Source organism: Coffea arabica, chromosome 7e (genome assembly GCF_036785885.1).
Source record: "Coffea arabica cultivar ET-39 chromosome 7e, Coffea Arabica ET-39 HiFi, whole genome shotgun sequence".
Classification (NCBI taxonomy): domain Eukaryota; kingdom Viridiplantae; phylum Streptophyta; class Magnoliopsida; order Gentianales; family Rubiaceae; genus Coffea; species Coffea arabica.
In genome coordinates, this window is record NC_092323.1 from 2102991 (window position 1) to 2122225 (window position 19235).

General features: G+C 34.5%; 2 protein-coding genes, 1 long non-coding RNA gene and 1 other non-coding gene across 6 annotated transcripts; 3 read left to right on the top strand and 1 right to left on the bottom strand.

Moving 5' to 3' along the window:
• Positions 1-3582: 3582 nt before the first annotated feature.
• LOC113722964 (uncharacterized) lies at positions 3583-5645 on the top strand. 2 transcript variants are annotated; one of them, XM_072059119.1, is made up of 2 exons: positions 3583-4253; positions 5147-5645. In XM_072059119.1, the coding sequence occupies exons 1-2, from the start codon at positions 3690-3692 to the stop codon at positions 5480-5482; spliced, it is 900 nt and encodes a 299-aa protein (XP_071915220.1). In that variant the 5' UTR covers positions 3583-3689; the 3' UTR covers positions 5483-5645. The 2 variants fall into 2 exon arrangements, with proteins under 2 accessions (XP_071915220.1, XP_071915221.1); XM_072059120.1 differs by having other exon boundaries at positions 3586-4253; positions 5162-5645.
• A 24-nt stretch (positions 5646-5669) lies between these two features.
• On the bottom strand, positions 5670-10245 carry LOC113722963 (uncharacterized). 2 transcript variants are annotated; one of them, XM_027246214.2, is made up of 7 exons: positions 10072-10245; positions 9001-9361; positions 8372-8515; positions 7168-7257; positions 6966-7024; positions 6141-6291; positions 5670-6015 (listed from the first exon to the last, which is right to left on the bottom strand). In XM_027246214.2, the coding sequence occupies exons 2-7, from the start codon at positions 9352-9354 to the stop codon at positions 5938-5940; spliced, it is 876 nt and encodes a 291-aa protein (XP_027102015.2). In that variant the 5' UTR covers positions 9355-9361; positions 10072-10245; the 3' UTR covers positions 5670-5937. The 2 variants fall into 2 exon arrangements, with proteins under 2 accessions (XP_027102015.2, XP_071915222.1); XM_072059121.1 differs by having other exon boundaries at positions 5862-6063.
• A 5172-nt stretch (positions 10246-15417) lies between these two features.
• On the top strand, positions 15418-18620 carry LOC113722962 (uncharacterized). The gene is made up of 2 exons (XR_003456859.2): positions 15418-16211; positions 18172-18620. It is a non-coding gene; the product is annotated as an uncharacterized lncRNA (long non-coding RNA).
• TRNAT-UGU (transfer RNA threonine (anticodon UGU)) lies at positions 15426-15497 on the top strand. The gene has a single exon. It is a non-coding gene; the product is annotated as a tRNA-Thr (tRNA).
• Positions 18621-19235: the final 615 nt, after the last annotated feature.

Here is a 19235-nt window from a genome sequence, read left to right on the forward strand (position 1 = left end):
GCAACCGAGGATGGTTCCTCAAAGGACCGCCAGATGGGGCAGCTTTGGTCTGTCTGCTACATACAACTCTCCCATTCAATCAAAGCCAAAGGCCGGTCGACTAGCTTCGTTGCTTTGTTATGGTTGATGTCGATGTCTGCAATGAAAATCCGACCACCAATTCCTACCTACTAGGTAGTAGCTTAATTGCAGCAAGAATCTTATATTTCGGCTTCTAAGTGGAAAAGGCGCAACCCCTTTTGCTCCCTTTAGACCAAAGGGGGGGAGAAAATTTGTTCTCTTCTTCTTTTTTTCCCTTCCTAATTAAAGGGAAAAAATACAAGAAAAAGGGAAGTGGAGGGACCAAGGGCATGAACTGTGACAACGTCCCAGAAGATTTAAGTTGTGAAGATAAGATAACTCCACGTAACTCTAATGCAACCAACATGTAAAGAACCAGCGATGGAGCCATGATCTTTATTCAAGGGATGCAATCATATTAACTTAGACTTATAAAGTATTGATTTGTATATTTCTAGAACAACTAAATAGTATAGTATTTGTTATAGTAAGCCAAGGATACAATTTGAGATTATTATTTTTCAGGTCATCCACTAATATAAAATTATGCATAAGAATACAATATATATATATATATATATATATATATATTTTTTTTTTTTTTCTAATTAACATGTATATTAGGCAAATCATTTGTACACAATTGAATTGTCAAATGAATGTTTGGTTGGCTTGTAACTCCCATGAAATCGACATGTAAGAAAAGTTAAATATTAAATAAACAACATTTGCTCACAAAAAAAAAAGAAGGTAAATTACATTTAATAAAAAGGGAAAAGAATAGTATCATGCAATATATTTTAGTTCAAGGTTCACCATTGTGGGCTTATAGAGACAACTATCAAAATTCAAAGGGGACAAAAGTGAAATAATATTCAAGTTATTTTAGAGTTACTCAAAAATTGAGAGCCTCAGCTTAACGTGGCTCCACCATTGATAGGAACGCGCGTAGTAATATTTCTGTTATAAAACAATTTGTAATTAGTTACAAATTAATTACCAACTCTTACCCCAGTTGAGTCCCTCTCCCAAAAATAAAATGGAGTCTCTATCTTTTCTTTTGCATGGCTAGAAGAAGCCCAGACATTTTTGTCGTTTAACAAGGATTATGCCCAATGCCAAGGCAGACAGGCATGATGAAATTTGTCCTCTAATAGGAGGAAAAGGCCGCACGTACGAGCCCAAAAAGGCCAAAAGGGCGCAGGCCCCAGTAAAAGAATTTCCCTTCTCTAACTTTACGTTGCTTCTGAACTTGACAGCACAATCCCATCCATGCGTGTGCAATTAGGATGATGCACGTGCAGTGGAGGGTCCCAAAATTACTCGATTAGGAGTCGGTGAAATTGAAGGGAAAGTACTACTGCATCCCCAAAAAAAAAAAAAAAGAATAGCATTAAATTGTAGTATCTACGTAGGTCCAACAAGTAGAAGTCAACCACCTGTATCGTCCCCCAATTGAAAAAAAGCAATAATGAAGGTACAATCCAGAATAGTCGTGTATTTATCATCTTGTATGTATACTCAGCACTAAAATTCACCTTTTAATTAATTATAGCAGCAAGACTGGGAGCTAAATAGATGGTTAAATGAAGGTGTCATCAATATTTATACCATATATTTATAAAAGGTGAACGGATCTTTTAATATAAACAAAAAGCCGCCATCTTGTGATTTTTCTAAATTACTCTCTCTATTTGTATATAAGTTAACCATCATTTTCTCCTATCTCTCTCTTCATTAATCATAGCTATCCGTTGCCAAATAATGGTCTATTGCACATTTTATTTAATTTTCTGCGTGTATTGTAAAAATATAAAACCAACTCCCATAAAAAATTATTTCAAAAAATATCTTTAAAATAGTTTTAAATATTTATTATACTTGTACATGCATTGATTGAGTGTGACTCAAACACTAGTACATGCGTGCGCGTCCACATACATATGACAAGTTGACTAGGGGGGCATGAATATAAATATGAAGTCATATACTCAGTGTTTTGAAAATCGGATCGGATCGGTACAGATTGAACCGCAAACCGGCCATGGCACCGATCCGGTTCAATGCTAGGTTTGACGTTGCCAAGAAACCGGTCAAAAATCGGTCGGACCGCGAAACCACTGAACCGGATTTGAACCGGTCATTTCCGGTTTTCAATTTTATTATTTTTTTTTTTCCAAAATGCAGTTATCAAAATTTGAACTCAAGACCTTTGTAATAGAAGACCAATGTAGTAACCGTTGCACCATCACATCTTATTAGTTTTTTTTATAACTTATTTATATAAAACAAACACTCATATTTCTTTTGTTTCATTTTCCTTATAAAATCTCATCATCTCATGGCTTTTTTTTTTTAATCTTCAACTCTCTCTCTCATCTTTTCTTTTACCACTCATTTTTTTATCAAACCTCTTTATTTTTAATTTATTGATATTTTCTTCCATCTTTTAATTTTATTTTTGTCCATTAAATTAAAAAAAGTTAAAAAATAATTATTTTTCTTTAACCCAATTTATTTAATGCCACAACCACTTACTTTTATCTCATTTTTTGTTTCTCATCAAATTTGCATTTCTATTTTCGATTCTCTTGATTTCCTTCGAACTCCAAACTTCCTTTTTTAAATTGCAATATCTAAATTTCAAAACGTAAATTAAAATTTAAGTTCACAATGCCTAAATTCTCATAGACGTGAATTTTGTATAATTTCAAATATTGTGATATTTTTGGATTGGATTTAAGATTTTTTTGGTAGATATAATTGAAATTGAGATAAAATTTATTTGTTTTTAACTTATAATTTAAAAAAATTATTTTTAAAAATCCAAGTTATTCGAAAATAGTAAACTTTTTATCATATAAAGTATTAAATTATCCATTACATGTCTTATTTTGTGCATATATATATTTATATAAATTATTTTTTTAAAATTCATTGAACCGAGGTTGAATCGGTCCGACCGGTTGAACCTCGACCCTTTCACTTCACCGGTTCAATTAACGGTTCGATTTTAAAAACATTGCATATACTTAGCTTAGTTGACAAAGAAGCGGGATAAAGCAACTAAAAAGAGGGTGTCGGCTTTAATTAGACCCACCACATTCAAACATAACCACAAAGAATATCATTTTGGTTTCTGGACGTCTGACGAACGAAAGGTTGAAAATGATCGGGGGCACCTTAATTATTACACCTGTTAGAGATGATTCAGCATCAGTGGCCGTTGGTTTGACTCCCACCGTTACATTTATTTATAAAAATTAAATTTTAAATTTAAATTTTATGTAACTATCATTCATCAAAGATCGATTAATAGTGTATACATTGTTAATTTAAAAAAGATTAATACTACATATATATATATATATATATATATAAAAAGCATTTCTTAAGTGATCATTTAGGCCCATATAGAGAAAAGCGCGATCAACTTCCCGCACATTAGGACGGTTTGTACAAAAGCGCGAACTGGAATCCATGACAGCATCTGGATATAACAAAATTGAAGAGGCGGTTTCGCCACGTGCAACAGCTTATCCACCTAAATTGTTCAATTCTTGCGAGACTGCAGAATCTCATTTTCCGCACTCACCCTGCTAAGAAGAAACTCTAGGCTGTGTGAAGTGATGCTTAACCTCCGCCAAAACCCCAACCACTTCAATTCGTCTTTTCCCAGCAACCCCCGAGGCGACCTCTTTTCTGTTCAAACAAGTAGCAGTACAATATTATTGATTTTCAAATGTAATGCCAGTCTTGAGGAAAATAATAACCAAATAAAACAATCATCATCAGTAGCAGCAGGCAAAATTAGGCGCCTAGTTCTGACTCAACAAGGCAGAACCAAACTCAACCCCAAACCTGATCCAGATTTTTACGCCTACCCACGTTTTGTTACCCACGTGGATCGTAATTTCATCTCCATCCTGACCAATCTTTACAGGAATGTTTTGAAGCCCGAGTCAGAGATTCTTGACCTCATGAGCTCTTGGGTCAGCCATTTGCCCCCGGAGGTCAAGTACAAGAAAGTGGTCGGACATGGGCTCAATGCTGTGGAGCTTGCCAGAAACCCCAGGCTGGATTATTTCTTTGTGAAGGACCTTAATCGGGAGCAGGAGCTCCAATTCGAGAGTTGCAGTTTTGATGCAGTGTTATGCGCTGTCAGCGTTCAATACCTTCAGCAGCCTGAGAAGGTCACCGCTCTCTATTTACCCTTTCTTTTCTTTTCTTTTTTTTCCATCGAGAGCATCAATCCAACTATGAGTCTGACAAGATTTATAAGATTTCATTTTCCTTGTACTAATAAAACACTCCCAGGAACTTAAGTTGCCCATTTGCCCCCCAAGCCTATATTGAAGCCAAAGTTCATGACGTCTTGGCAACCAACCTGCATTCGCGAATAGTTATGTACACAATGAGAAAAGGTAACTAGGTATTGAATCATGTCTAACAACGTTAATGATACCAAATTCAAGAGGAAAGTGAATCCAAAAACACGACTTTTGGCATTTGTTCGACCACCCATTGTTGATGTCTTTGATATGAAAGTGCAGAAATTTGTCACAAATATAGTGGGGACGTAAATGATGATCTTTGAGGCATGTTTGACGCCATCTCTAAGGTGTTATTTGCCCCTAATACACATAGTTATTTCCCACAATAAATTACCTTTAGAACACAACAAAATTCAGAGGAAAGGAGATGGCAAATATCCCGAGTTTCTCACAAGAATGATCGATTGTGAAATTTTGTTTTAATTTGTGAAGAGACTGACAAATATGTAGGAAACCAAGAAGCGTAAACATTCATACAATTCTGAGATGGTAAGGCATCACTTTTAATCAAATCAAAGTAACCACTTTTACACATGAAGAAAAGGTGCCAAACAAATCTCTAAAAATTCTAAACGTTATTAGGATCCAGGCTGGGATTCATTTGAGCTCAAAACTGAACTAAGGTCGGTCCTGGCCTTGTTCACTATATCCAACAAGGATTTTAGGATGCGTGCTGGATCAAGAGCCGGATGGAAATGCTCAAATATTTTGTAATTTTTTCTTTTAAAACACGAGATTAAATATATACGTAGGTGTTGCATTTTCAGGTGTTTGCAGAAGTATTTCGAGTGCTAAGACCCGGAGGAGTCTTTATTGCGAGCTTTAGCAATCGACTATTCTATGAAAAGGCAATTAGCGCCTGGAGAGACGGGACCTCCTACGGCCGTGTTCAACTGGTGGTGCAATATTTCCAAAGCGTGGAGGGATTCACCCAACCACAGGTGATTCGCAAGTTACCAACTCATACCCTGCAAGAGAAGCAATCGGCCCCCTTCGGTTGGATCATGAATTTAGTGGGATTAGTTTCGGGTTCCGATCCCTTCTATGCAGTACTAGCTCACAAGAACTTCAAACCTATACATGAATGAGGCTTACGTGTACATATATATACATTTCGTTGGAGGTTCCAATATTCTGCTGCACATTTGTTGGATAGAACTTCAATTTGACCTGTACGTATACCCATTTGGATTGCATTTTCTGGGAATTTTTCAATTATTATGCGACTCGGGAATAGCTTTGCCCCTTGCACTTTGCCTTCTCAATTCGATGATATAGGATCAAAGTCATTCTCATTCATGGGAATAGCTAAAATCGCAGCATGAGACTGTACGTCAGCATGCAAAATTTCCAGTATTCATGTACAAATCTACACTGCACAGCCAGCTAAACCTGTGGAATCCGAATCCGATTCAAAGAAAGACGGTACGATGAAAACTTGAAAAACCAACACTTAGCCAGGTCACCTGCAGTAGCAGAGATTTACACTCTTCATAAAGAAGAAAAAGCAAAAAATAGTGGGAAGGCTAGGCTTTTGCATGTTTCATTGAGCCTCGCAAAGCTTCCTAGCATTCGCAACAGCTTCCACGTAGTAATACAATCTCCACAGTGTTTCCTTGCTCTACCAAAGTGTCACATTAGAATTCAATTAATCAAACTGGAAGAAATCCTGTGACAATATATATGCCTTTAGTTTTCTCCGCTTCTTTTTTTTTTTTTAATGGTAAAATATTCTTTAGCTCTTACCTCTTCTTCTAAATCCACGTGTATCTCGTCACATGAACATTTCGCTGATGGTCTACTACGTCGGATAATTTCCACGATGCGCTCCATGTTTCTTGGGGGTAGATTCTTGATCAACTTCCGAAGCTCTTGCTTCTCTGTCAGGGTCATTAACCTTACAACAAAAAGGTTAAAACTGCACTGTCAATTTATTTGCAATGTCAAGGTTAAAACTGCAATGTAATAATTATATGTAGCACGCACGTTAGTTAGTGTGGGAAGGTAATGACGGGAAAGGAAAATCAACCAAAAGTCAGTCCCTTCATCCAACAGGAAACAGGCATATTCTCATCTCAAGTGACACGAGATAATGCTAAATCAATTCAACAGATCGTACATAAAAATGTAGTAATAGAAGTAAACATCATTCTGAGCTGGACATAAGTGTTATATCTGCTTGAATCAATCAGTTGGTACGAGATTTGCCTACTCCAATTACCAGTATGGCAGAGCAGTGAAAATCCATCTTTACACGTAGATGTGCCTTAAACGCTGGTCACCACATGAAACTAAGTAGAAGAGAAGGTAAACTAACATGGACAACATTGATCTGGGCTGCATCCCCACAATCACCCTAAGAAGAGAAAAATAAATAACTAGAACCATTCACTTATTCCTTTGCTAACAAATTCCTCCTACTTCCAATGTTCCATCCTCCCAATTTTGCCTTCAACTAGACAGTATGAAGTCTAACTATATATTGGTACACTCAAAAGAAAAAGAGCAATTTTCATCCTCACAAAGCAATCACCCAGAAGAAACCAATCATAGACACTTGAAAAGAGATACCTGCAGTTTGACATCAAAAGATCAAGAAATTCTTCAAGTTTCTGCTCCATGTATCCAATCTACAAAGTGCATTTAAGAAAAAGTTACCACAGTACTCCAAAACTTCCAATATGCACTTGAAATGCATAATGATCTCAGGAATATAGAATTAAAAGAAACAAAAACCAAGTACCAAATTCTGTAGGACAATAAAGACGATTACCGTTTTGAAGAGTTCATCAGCGTGCCTCTTCATCACCTCCTCAACTTTTGTGCTATCATGCTCCAGGAGTCGTCGCAAATCATCATCAATCTAACACAGGAAATTTGGATGAAAGTCATGCAATTGTTTTCAACTCAACTCTTCATATCCATAAAAGGGCTACATGAAGCATAAAAACCTAGCATGAGTTCTTAACAAATAGCATTCAAATTGAATGAATGGTAAGCTTGGCAGAGTGAACTTTGGACACTATAATGCGCAGGGACATGGGAAAGGTAATAAGAGACTGAGAGACAATTTAATAATAATTCTCAGTTCCTATCTTTTTGCTAGTCGAGCAACCTCATCCAAACAAATTTCACTCTTCCAGTCCCCTATAATTGGAGAATGCTTCAGGTCTAAAGTTCATCCAAAGGCACTACACTGATCAAAGGAATGCATATCTAAATAATTGAAGGGGGAACAAAGCTGAGGGGAGCAAGACCGAAAGTAGTCTCAGCCACAAGCAGCTACCAATCTGAAAATCCTAATGGCATTCTCAGCAACAACAAGCTACCAATCTGAAAATTCTAATGGTATTGTGCAGCTTTTGTAAACAAAAACAAGGCAGACAAACGCCAAACTGGATATGAAATGGGGCATTACTTAGCAAGCTCAACCCCTTTCTCACAGTCAATAATGAAAGCAGTATGTTGCAGCCTTTTTAACAGGAAACCAGCCGAATTACTAATAGAATGACATACAAGCACAAAGTCAATAACTCTCCATTAAGCCCCCAGGCACCCCTTCTTCCCCCAGGTCCCTTCCTAGCACTGTGACTTTGTATCCGCCTCCTACAAACCTCTTTCAAATGCCAATTAGTCTCAACTTTAGATCATTAACTCTTAAATAAAACTTTCATAGTTCAGAGTTAGAAATGTCCAGTGGCTAATCACAAGCATACTTGGTAGCTTAAAACCTTGTAGTGCAAATCCCATATATATATAAGTAAAGACATGATGTGGTGACTATGCAGGCACTAAGAAAACCAATGCAACGAATGTCAGCACTTGACTGTATCAATGAGTTGAGAACATTGCCTAAGCCAGTCAACGAAAATGGATTAGAAAGGCATGTAATATGAGCAAAGACCAAGGGAAAAAGAAGCATGTGAAAATTCACCATGCCAACAACTCTAACAGAGTATGGTTATAGGAAAACTTACGAGACAGGAAGCTGACACTTCTTGCTTCTTTTGAGGATTAAACTCTTCATTAGCCACATTTGAAGTATCAGGAAGGCTCAATATGCTCTCTTTGTATCTCAGCAAAGATTGCGTCCGACATATACGAAGTATAGGAATTAACATCTGAAATTCAACAAGTAGTGGATATTATAAGAGACCTTGGGACACATTTGCAGTATCAGGAAGGCTCAATAATGCTCTCTCTGTATCTCAGCCATGATTGCATCCGACATATGCTAAGTATAGGGATTAACATCTGGAATTAAACAAGTTCATTATATAACAGGCTTTGGGTCAGGCAAAAATTTTGAATGCCACAAAGATAATATCTAGATTTAGGAATATCTTGTTCAGTGATGGGTAAAAACAACTAAAGGGATACACCAAGAAGCAAGATAATGATGGCAATTTCACCATAAAACAAATAAATTCAGTAACTAAACCTACTAAATCACTTAAATGAAGTAATTAACAATGGGAAAAGAAGAACCCCACACATATCTCTTATCTAAACAGTTAGCATGTCCTCACACAGCGTCAGGTTTAAGAGCAAAGCGAGAAGAAGAAAATAAGAAGAGACTGCAAAAAGAACTAAGACTGATCCATACCTCATCAACTTCTTTTGTAAAGGTTAAGAGACTTCTGCGAGCCAGTGACTTCAATCTTTCTTTCCGGAAATCTGAAAGCTGAGATCCAATAGCATCAGAAAATAAGGGAGCAGAGTCAGTAGGTTTAATGCTCTGTTTGAAATTGCAGCCGTCCAGCCTATTCTCGGTTAAACTGTCTTCTCCAGCAACCCCGGGAATGTTTCTCACTAGGTCCAAACTTTCTGGAAAGAAAGCCAGCAAATTCTCCTCCTCTGATACCAAATCTGCTAACTCACGCATATAAAAAGCAAAGAAATCTGGTCCTAACATATTGTTTTCAGCTGGAGCACCCAAACCCCTAGAAGTTTCTGACATACCAATGCTGCAGCAGAAAATGAAGACTAAAATAATTAGCACACCAGGCAGCATAAACACTAGAAAACCCGAACCAGCACTAAATAAAATCAGACCCCGCATGTATGTAAAATTCAAACCAATTAGGCATTCTACAAGCTTGATTTGATATCCCATAAATTTGAGTACGTCTAACAGCAGGTTCAAGGCCCACGTTGAAACAAATACTTGCCCAGAAAGGAAAATAAAATAAAATATTAAAAAAAGGGGGAAGAAAACCAAACACAGATCAAAGCTCGTCGGTTGACGGCATGGTTCACCCAGGCAATGAGTGGCGGTGAAGGGTGATCAATCGGAAACAAGGGCAACAAAGACACATCAAAAACACCTTCGCCACTAGCAATATTTTTCCCAGTATCACCTCAAGGAATTTATGGCCATTACAGTATTTTAAGCTAGTTGAAACCTTTCAAGAACTAAACCCATAAATAAGAACCCAAAAACCCTTGAAGAAGAAAAATATTCCGCTCAAAAGCTGCTAGATTCCATTGAAATAGAGAATAAAGTTTTCCATAAAATAGGAAAATAGCTACAAAAAAAACAATTAAAAACAGAAAAATAGAACAAATAAAAATTACGGTTTTAATATATTTATTAGCGTTTCCGATTTCTAGTTAAATCTCAGCCAATTTCCATATAGCTGCTGGCAGAATCTCGACAGTGGGAGAGATACGGTACCTGGCGAATAAACAGTAGTATGAGGAGCAGGAAAAACTTCTTTTTTTTCACTCCAATTTTTGAAATCAGCGTCGTGAAGAAACAATCTCAACCCTGCTTTTCCGTGTTAATGCCCAAAATTATCTCAGAGGAATGAAACAGTTTAGGAGCAAAAAAATCAAAGCCTGGGGAAAACCAAACCCAAAAGTTGGGAAGAGGGAAAGAGGGAAAGGATTTAAGTATGGGATGTGAACCAGCAACCGACGTGTCATTTGGAAAATGGAAACAGTCTCCGTTTGGATTAGCTGTTTTTTGGTTTGTTTTTCAAAAACACCACTGTAGCATTTTGAATCTGAAAAACAAGTCCGTTTGGATTAGTTGTTTTTTGGGTTGTTTTTCAAAAATTATATGAAAAACTTTTACTGTAGATTTTTTTGGATTATTTTTAGAGGTATTTTTGAAACATATTTTTGAGTATTTTTAGAATATTATAATTTTTATATTTTTATATAAATATACATTTATGCATTTATAATACATTTATAGATATTTATAAATAAATATATTTATATATTCATATATAAATATATAAATGTATTATATTATATATAATACATAATATAAATATATTTATAAATGTATAAGTGTATATTATTATAAATGTATAAATTATAAATGAATATTATAAATATATTATAAATTATAAGTGTATATTATTATAAATGTATAAATTAGTATATTATAAATATATATTAATATTATGTAGAAATGTATTTATATAATTAATATAAATGTATATATGTATTGATATTATGTATAAATGTAAAATTAATATTATGTATATTAATATAAATGTATAAATGTATTATATTATATATAATACATAATATAAATGTATATTTAAATGTATAAGTGTATATTATTAAAAATGTATAAATTATAAATGAATATTATATAAAGGTATAAATTCTTAAATTATAAATATATATTAATATTATGTAGAAATGTATTAATATAATTAATATAAATATATACATGTATTAATATTATGTATAAATGTAAAATTAATATTATGTATATTAATATAAATATATAAATGTATTATATTATATATTATACATAATATAAATGTATATTATAAATATACATAAATATTTATATATTATGTATAAATGTACATTTATATAAAAGTATAATATATTATATAATATATTATATATTATATTATATATAATTTATATAACATATAATATTTATGTAAATATATTATAAATATATAAAAATATATAAAAATATATTATAAATAAAATAAAATATTTATAATATGTATGTATAAATATATAATATTAGAAATGTATAATATATATAATATACATTATTATTAATATAATTTATGTATAATATACATAATTGAAATATACATATTAATATATATTAATATATATTATAAAACAAATTTGAATAAATATATTTATAAATTTATATATAAATAAATGTATTTATATAAATATATAATATTTATTTCAATTGATATAATATATATAATATTATACATAATTGAAATAAATATATTTATATTAATATAATATATATAATATACATAATTGAAATATACATATTAAAATACATAATTGAAATATACATATTAAAATATATTAAAATATAATTGAAATATACATATTAAAATACATAATTAAAATATACAAATTGAAATATATTTATTAAAATATACAAATTAAATATACATAATTGAAATATATTTGGAGTTGTTTTTGATATATTGTTTGGATATGGGTGTTTTTGAAATACACATTACTGTAGCATTTGAAATGTGAAAAACAATTTTTCAAAAACAGGTGCAAAAACACCCAATCCAAACGCAACAGTTGCAAAAATTAACCCGTCTCTTTTACGGGTTTTAACCTCACTAAATAAATCACTGTTGCTAAAAAGATGGAGAGTTTTTACGCCCTTTGACCGTTTGACGTCAGGTGCCATGTTTATCTCTTTCGTGTGCTCCAAAACTGAGGACTGGACAGGTCTAACACGAGTCTTTTTTCTATATTATTTACATATTTAGGAAAAAGGTATAAGACGAGCTTAGTCCATGTTGCCAAGTTAGAGGCTGAAGCTGAACGAGTTACATTTACAGATAACCGATTGTCCACTTTGTCATATTCATTTGCCACCATTTATTCTTCAATACCCCTCTGTCTAGCCTTAGGCCGCATTTGATAGGATTGAAATTTTCTGAAATATAAAATTTAACTACCAAAAAGTATTATCGAGTTATATAAAGTTGGATTTACTCGGTAACTAGTTAAATCTAAACATTGAATTGAAACGTCTCGCACTATGATAATTCTGTACATTAAAGTTTTCAATTGCCTTTATTTGCATATGGGAGAGTAAGAAAATATCGTGTGTTAGAAATAAAAAACAATCAAATAATTGAGAGATGATATTTAAGCATGTGTATTTGTACGACAAGAAGAGGGAGAGATGGAGTGTGTGTGTGTGTGTGTTGTTAAAGATAAATTAGAATTTGTTTGTGTGGAGAATGAGTGAATGATAGAAAGAATGCACGAAGTAGAGTGAATGAGTGGTGGAAAGAGACAAAAGGGAAATACTATATATGCATTGTGAGGGAGAGAAAATGAAAATAGCTATGTATGTGTGATTGTATAATATATACAATCACGCCTACACGAAAGGGAATACTATATATGTATGCATGCATTGTACGATATATACAATCACACTTACACGAACATAGAATACTATGTATGTATAATATATACATGACAATGTGTTCATGAGATAGAAAAAGAGAAAAAATGTTTATTATGAATAAGAGCACATGTGAGAGAGAGAGAGAGAGAGCGAGAGTATGTATAGACGTGTGTCATAGAATAATACGTGTATTTATGTTCTTTGTATGCGAGGCATCGAACGTATTTGCAAAAGAAAGAGAGAGAGAGAGACAGAGCATGTGTATGCGGTATGTATATATGTTCGACTGTGTATGTGTAAGTGAGAGAACGAGAGAGATCATATACAAGTGTGCGTGATAGCGTGACATAAGTTAGGAGTGATTTAAACAGACAAAAAAAAAAAAGAAGATATGTGAAGTGTATGTGAAACCAAATCTCAATATGTAGGAGTGAGGATAAGAGCAGTCGGAGATTATGGTTGTTAGATTTCGAAATATCAAATAAAAAGTGAAGAGTGTGCAAGACAAATAGAGAACAATAAAAGAATTTTAAGTATTCATTTGTGTGGTCAATTTAATAAATTCAATGAAAAATTTTCACTTAATATTTTGATCACAGATGAATCCATATATTAATGTATTAAGTGGCAAGACATTTTTATTACAAAACACACTAAATTAAAATGTTTCTTGATATATTGATCCAAGGGAAAATGCAGAATATAAAGGAGTATACTAAGCATCAAACAGCGCGTTATTAAACAAGTCTTCAGCTTCGACATGCAAAAGCAAAGTTGTCGATAATAGAAAATTCAAACAATTATTGCAATCTATACAGTATGATTTATTATTATAAAAGTACAAACATTTTTTAGCGGTTATTTCAAATTCCCATTATCAAATTATGCAAATTCATCATCTTTTTTCTTTTTGGTTATATGAAAACAAAAGGCATTAGTCAGACTTGGTTAGTGGTTGGGTAAAAAAAAAAAAAAGGAAAATCGTTCAAAACGTCCCTCACATTTTACAAGATGACTTTTTTCATCCCTCACTTTTAAAAGTGTAATTTTACGTCCCTTACAAATTCAAATTGATCAAATTTGGTCCTTACCTAGGTTTCCGGCTAGTTTTTTATCGGAATTCACCACGTGCCTTGTACGTGATCATATTTCAAGGGCAAAATTGTTAAATCAAATTTTATATAATTCGATTCATAATCCCTCACATTTCATAAAATAAATTTTTTCGTTCCTTACATTTCACAAAATGAATTTTTTCATCATTCACATTTCCGGCTAGTTTTTTCATCTTTCACTTGAACAGTACGAATAGTATGTAAAATCAAATAGAGATATATTACATACTATTCGTACTGCTCAAGTGAAATCAAATAAATATATACATGAGTTTAAAAAAATTGTTAGTTTTTCACTTATATTCATTTTCTTTTATTCAAAATTTAAAAATAAAGAAGACATTTAATCATAAATATTATCGAGTGTTTATATCGAATTAAATTTGGACACAAAAAATAAACAAAAGAAAAGTATGACAAAAAGAAACAAGTGATTGGCATTTTCAAATTTTAAGACAATCACAATGCAAGTAATTCAACTATTGGTCTTAAAAGTGTCGAATAGAAATTTCATATTTAAATTGAAATTTGTATAGAATTCGAGTTAGGACCCATTAATTAGATGATCTTATTATACAATTCAATAAATAAATTATTACTAAAAGAGAAATGTCACAAATATTGAATAGGTTCAAATGATGAAATCATATAAATATATACATGGGTTTCAAATAAAATTATTAGTTTTAAACCCTTATATATATTTATTGAATAACATGTGTAAAACTACGATTAATATATTTATATGAAATCCAATAGAGATAAATTACGTGTTATTCGTACTGTTAAGATAAAATCAAATAGACATATACGTGGGTTTATAAAAAAAAGCTATTCATACACATGATCAACGAGGGATGAAAAAATTCATTTTGAAAAATGTGAGGGATAGAAAAATTCATTTTTTGAAATGTGAGGAACGAAACAATTCATTTTGTAAAATGTTAGGGGCGAAAAAATTCATTTTGTGAAATGTGAGGAATTATGAATCAGATTATGTAAAAATTTGATTTGACAAATTTGCTCTTAAAAAATGATCACATGCAAATCACGTGATGGATTCCGGCAAAAAACTAGTCAGAAACCTAGGTAGGGACCAAATTTGGTCAATTTGAATTTGTAAGGAACGTAAAATTACACTTTTAAAAGTAAGGGACGAAAAAAGTAATCTTGTAAAATATGAGGAACGTTTTGAATGATTTTTTCAAAAAAAAAAGAAAAGATTTTACAATAACATTTTAGGATAAGTAACGATTTTTCTTGTTTGTCAAACGGATCGGTGCGCCAACCAGCAAGTTTGCTATTCAAAGTGATGGCAATAGGTGGAGGAGGAATGGAATCTCTCCGCGGCTAAGGAGTCAACATTGGGCAGCAAGTTAGCCAGTTGCTCAGGTCGTTGTGAAGAATTATTGGGAATATATTAGTCAAGATGAAAAATTAATTAATAATAATAATAAATATAAAATAGGTGCGTTCCAAATAAAGCAAGTAATTAAGTAAAGTAATAAGTAAACAAGCAAACAGCAAGCCCCTATAGCTCAGTGGTAGAGCGTCAGTCTTGTAAACTGAAGGTCTGTAGTTCGATCCTGCATGGGGGCAATTTCTTCTGCCCTTTTGCCACGCCGCCGCAGATGGACCGTGACCGAGTCTGTGATGAGCAAAAGCAAATGGCGCGCAAAGGGCCAACGAGTCAACTCCTCCCAACTCCTAACCCTAGTTGATAGACTAGTAGTATAGTAATTCCCAGGTCGAAGCTCCTCGGATAAGTGATTCCTAGTGTGTTACTTTCTTGTAAAGAATCAAAAATGAGTTGGTCTACTTTCCAGAAACTTGTGGCAGGCCAATCTCAATCGCCTGCCAGGAGAATCCTCCCCCTCATCTACAAGCCCATTCCCAGCCACCCGTCGCAGCCATTACCATCATTAATCCCGCCGACTGCCGTCAATAATAGTACGCCATTCTTGCCCCCTTCCTCCGAGTCTCAGACGACAGCGTTTCATATCCCCTTATGGAATCAACCTTGGACGGAGAATTGTTGGAGTTTCAACCATTCTCCTCCTTCACACCGCTACCTTCCGAGCTTTTGTTTTGGGCCGTTTTTCCTAAATCCAATAGGCTTAAATGGGGTAATTAAAACTGACGAGGGCGAATGCTTCTTGGAGGATTCGCGGACGCCGACACCGACGGTCTGGGCGGATAGCGTGAAGAAGAAGAGGAAGAGAAAGATGAACAAGCACAAGTTGAGGAAGTTGAGGAAGCGCCTTAGGAGAAAAACATGATGACAATGCTCCTTTGTCCCTCGATCAATTTCCGGTGAGACATTTTTTTTTATCCCCCTTTGGTATTCTCTTGGAATTATGTGAAAAATACCGTCGTCATTTTACTTGGGTTTGTATTGGATGACAGCTTTCCATGTTTTCCAAAATTTGCCGGTGAAAGAGATATTCCGCGGTTAAATGTCAACTAGTTCTCCTCCAACTCTTTTGTTTTCTGTTGGTCCATTAATCGCGAGTCTTTGCTTCAAAATGCTCCGAGTTTCCTTTTGTATTTCGTTGTATATTTTACAAATTAAGCTTCATTGCCGCTAACTGAAACAAACTCGATAAACTCCTTCATCTCATCTTCTTTTAGTTCTTTGGATGGTAGAGCCTTTGTATATCTGGAGCAGTTCAGGAAAATCTCGGCTCCATATGCAAACTGCTTAAGAGTTGCCAAGACATAATTCGAGGAGGTGGCTGCTTGATTGGGAATCCTACTTAAATTATCTGATTCTTGAGAGTCACAAGAGGCTATAGTCTTTTTGCATCTTAGCTAATGGCTATTCTGCATCCCATACTCTGTTAACATTCAGATAGCAACCAATGATATGGAATGATGGGTCGACAAGAATTACACTTTTTTTTGGGTCTGCATAGATTGTTACTTTATCATTTAGCCTGATGATGGCTTTGAGGAAAAATGGATGCTGACACGATCCATTTCCTAAGAGTCGGAATTGATTTGCTCGAGTAAGTTAGGATTGAATTGGTGCCATTTTGATTTTGTTCGATTGGAACAATACTTGAGACAAACTGAGTTCGTTTGTATATGCATGTCGTGAACCATTGTCATAACATATGCCAAAATGGAGTCTTTGTACCGTGATTGAATTTGGTGGCAGGATGTGAACTCGGGACATTGACCTTTCTGTCAATGCCCATTTCTGGTCTGACTACTGTTGAAGCACACCTTCAAGACGGAGTAGGAAACTGCTGCCTTTCAAATAAGGCTGATGCAGCAAAATCTTTGATGGATCAGGATCAGGAATTGCCAAAAACTCACCCAAAAGCCTTACTAAGCGTAGATCATGTCACAGTCTCTGCATTGTCTTCAGTGATGTATCATAAAGCTAACAATATCGTAATATCGGGAAAAAAAATCTCAAAAACCATTCGTATACTAGGATGTAGAACATTTTCTATTGACCAAGTTTGACCATGAGAAGGCAGGTATGGTGGCCGTAGATTGAGAACTATTTTGGCAGTTGGAGGTTGGAGAGGGTAATGAAAATATACTAGGTTGGCCGACTTCTATATTCTGCAGTAGTATAGTTTAAGTGGTTTATACAGCCTTGTAGGTATGAACACCCTTTGTGGTGGAAGAACCCTGAAGATTTTGACAACTAATTAAAGGACGAGCAAGTAAAATTTTGCATTTTTTCAGTGAAACGCGGTAGGTACACTAGGAATGTGCATCCTCCTGGCCATTAATTGTTCCATTGCCAGTTCAACATCAGGAACATATAATCTTCAGCAGAGAGAGGTTGGACTTTCTAGTTTTAAAATTTCTTTTGGTTATAGTTATTGTTTTGATTTTTGGAACAAGAGTACAACAATGCTATCATTGTCAGTTTGTTTGCCTGTGAATATTGTGAGCTTACCATTTTGCTTCAAGAAATGGGTAAATTAACTGCATTTAATGAATTCTTGGTTAGTATGAGCTGGAGTCAATTTTTCATGTCCTGTTTCTGTTTTTATTTTGTGCGATGAATCATCTCGTCGTCTTTTCAGATGGCCCATCTTCCTTTGCTTCTAGGCACACATTTTTCTTTGTGCACAAAATAAATCTTCTTTTTTGACTGCTATGACTTGACGCCCATTTTTGAAGTCTCGCAGAGTATGAAGAGACGTATCTGTTATTTTCTGCTTTGAGAAATGGAAGTCCACTAATGCTAATTGTTATGTATGCATATGATATGATGCATCTGATTTTTCTCTTTAATTTTCTTCTTCAGACGGTGTTGGAGTTTCTCAATTTATCAAATCCATGCGCCCGCCCGCCCGCCCGCCTACTACATTTTGTTTAAAAAGGTTCTGGGGCCGTGAATGATTCACATGAATGTGGCAAGAGTTATGATATCTATCTAGATAAGAAATGAAGATATTAGCAACCATTTTCAGTCTGAATTGTGCAGGGAATTTTTTTTTCTTCTGTTTTTGGGTTTTTCGTATTATCAGGGGGAAACAGGTAAAAGTAGTACTTTACATGAATTTTCTGCCTATTATTATTATATTTAATCAAACATTAGAGGCAAAAGGGCTGCACCTCTTTTCCTCTTTGGTTGGTTGGAAAGCATATCATCAACAGTAGCCTGTTACTGTAAATATTTCGGTCAACATTTACCTCGCAGGCAGAATATGTTCAGGAGATTACCAGGCGGGGCGACCAGCTTCTTTTCCTAAATTTGCGCTTTTGCTTTCTATTCTTGTCGTCTGCTTCTCCCTCGCTCCCTCTGGGTCTGGGGGGCCGACCATCCCTTTGTCTTGCCCACGGGAAGGCACGTGTACTTTAGTGGTACTTGGTGGTTGGCACCCGCTGCTCTTCTTTCTGATTGCAGGAGGAGCTAAATGTTACTACTGTTTTTGTTTTTGACAGAGGGGGACAATTCCCTTTGCCTGTATGCCAGCTTCAATTCCCTTTGCATGAAATTATCCACCGTCTCTTTTCTTGCTCAGCCTGGGCATAAAATTTTTACTGCTAACAAGGTAGGAGTTTTAAAAAAATAAAATAAAAGAAGATGAGGACACGCGTGACCGACCGGACCGGCGCTCATGATCGACATTCTTCCTATGATTCCGACTGTATTGTAAGCAGCTTGTGTGCAATATCGATCAATATGGGTTGTCGTTTTTTTTTGAACATGGGGCGGAATTGGAAAAGGAACGAAGCCCTACCGGACCAGAAAATCTAGCAAGACTCTTACTTCAAATTCTCCAACCCTACCTGCACTGCAGACATGTCCCATCGTCCCCGCCAAAACCTGTATGAGATTTAGAGGATGCAATCCCGGTTAGACCC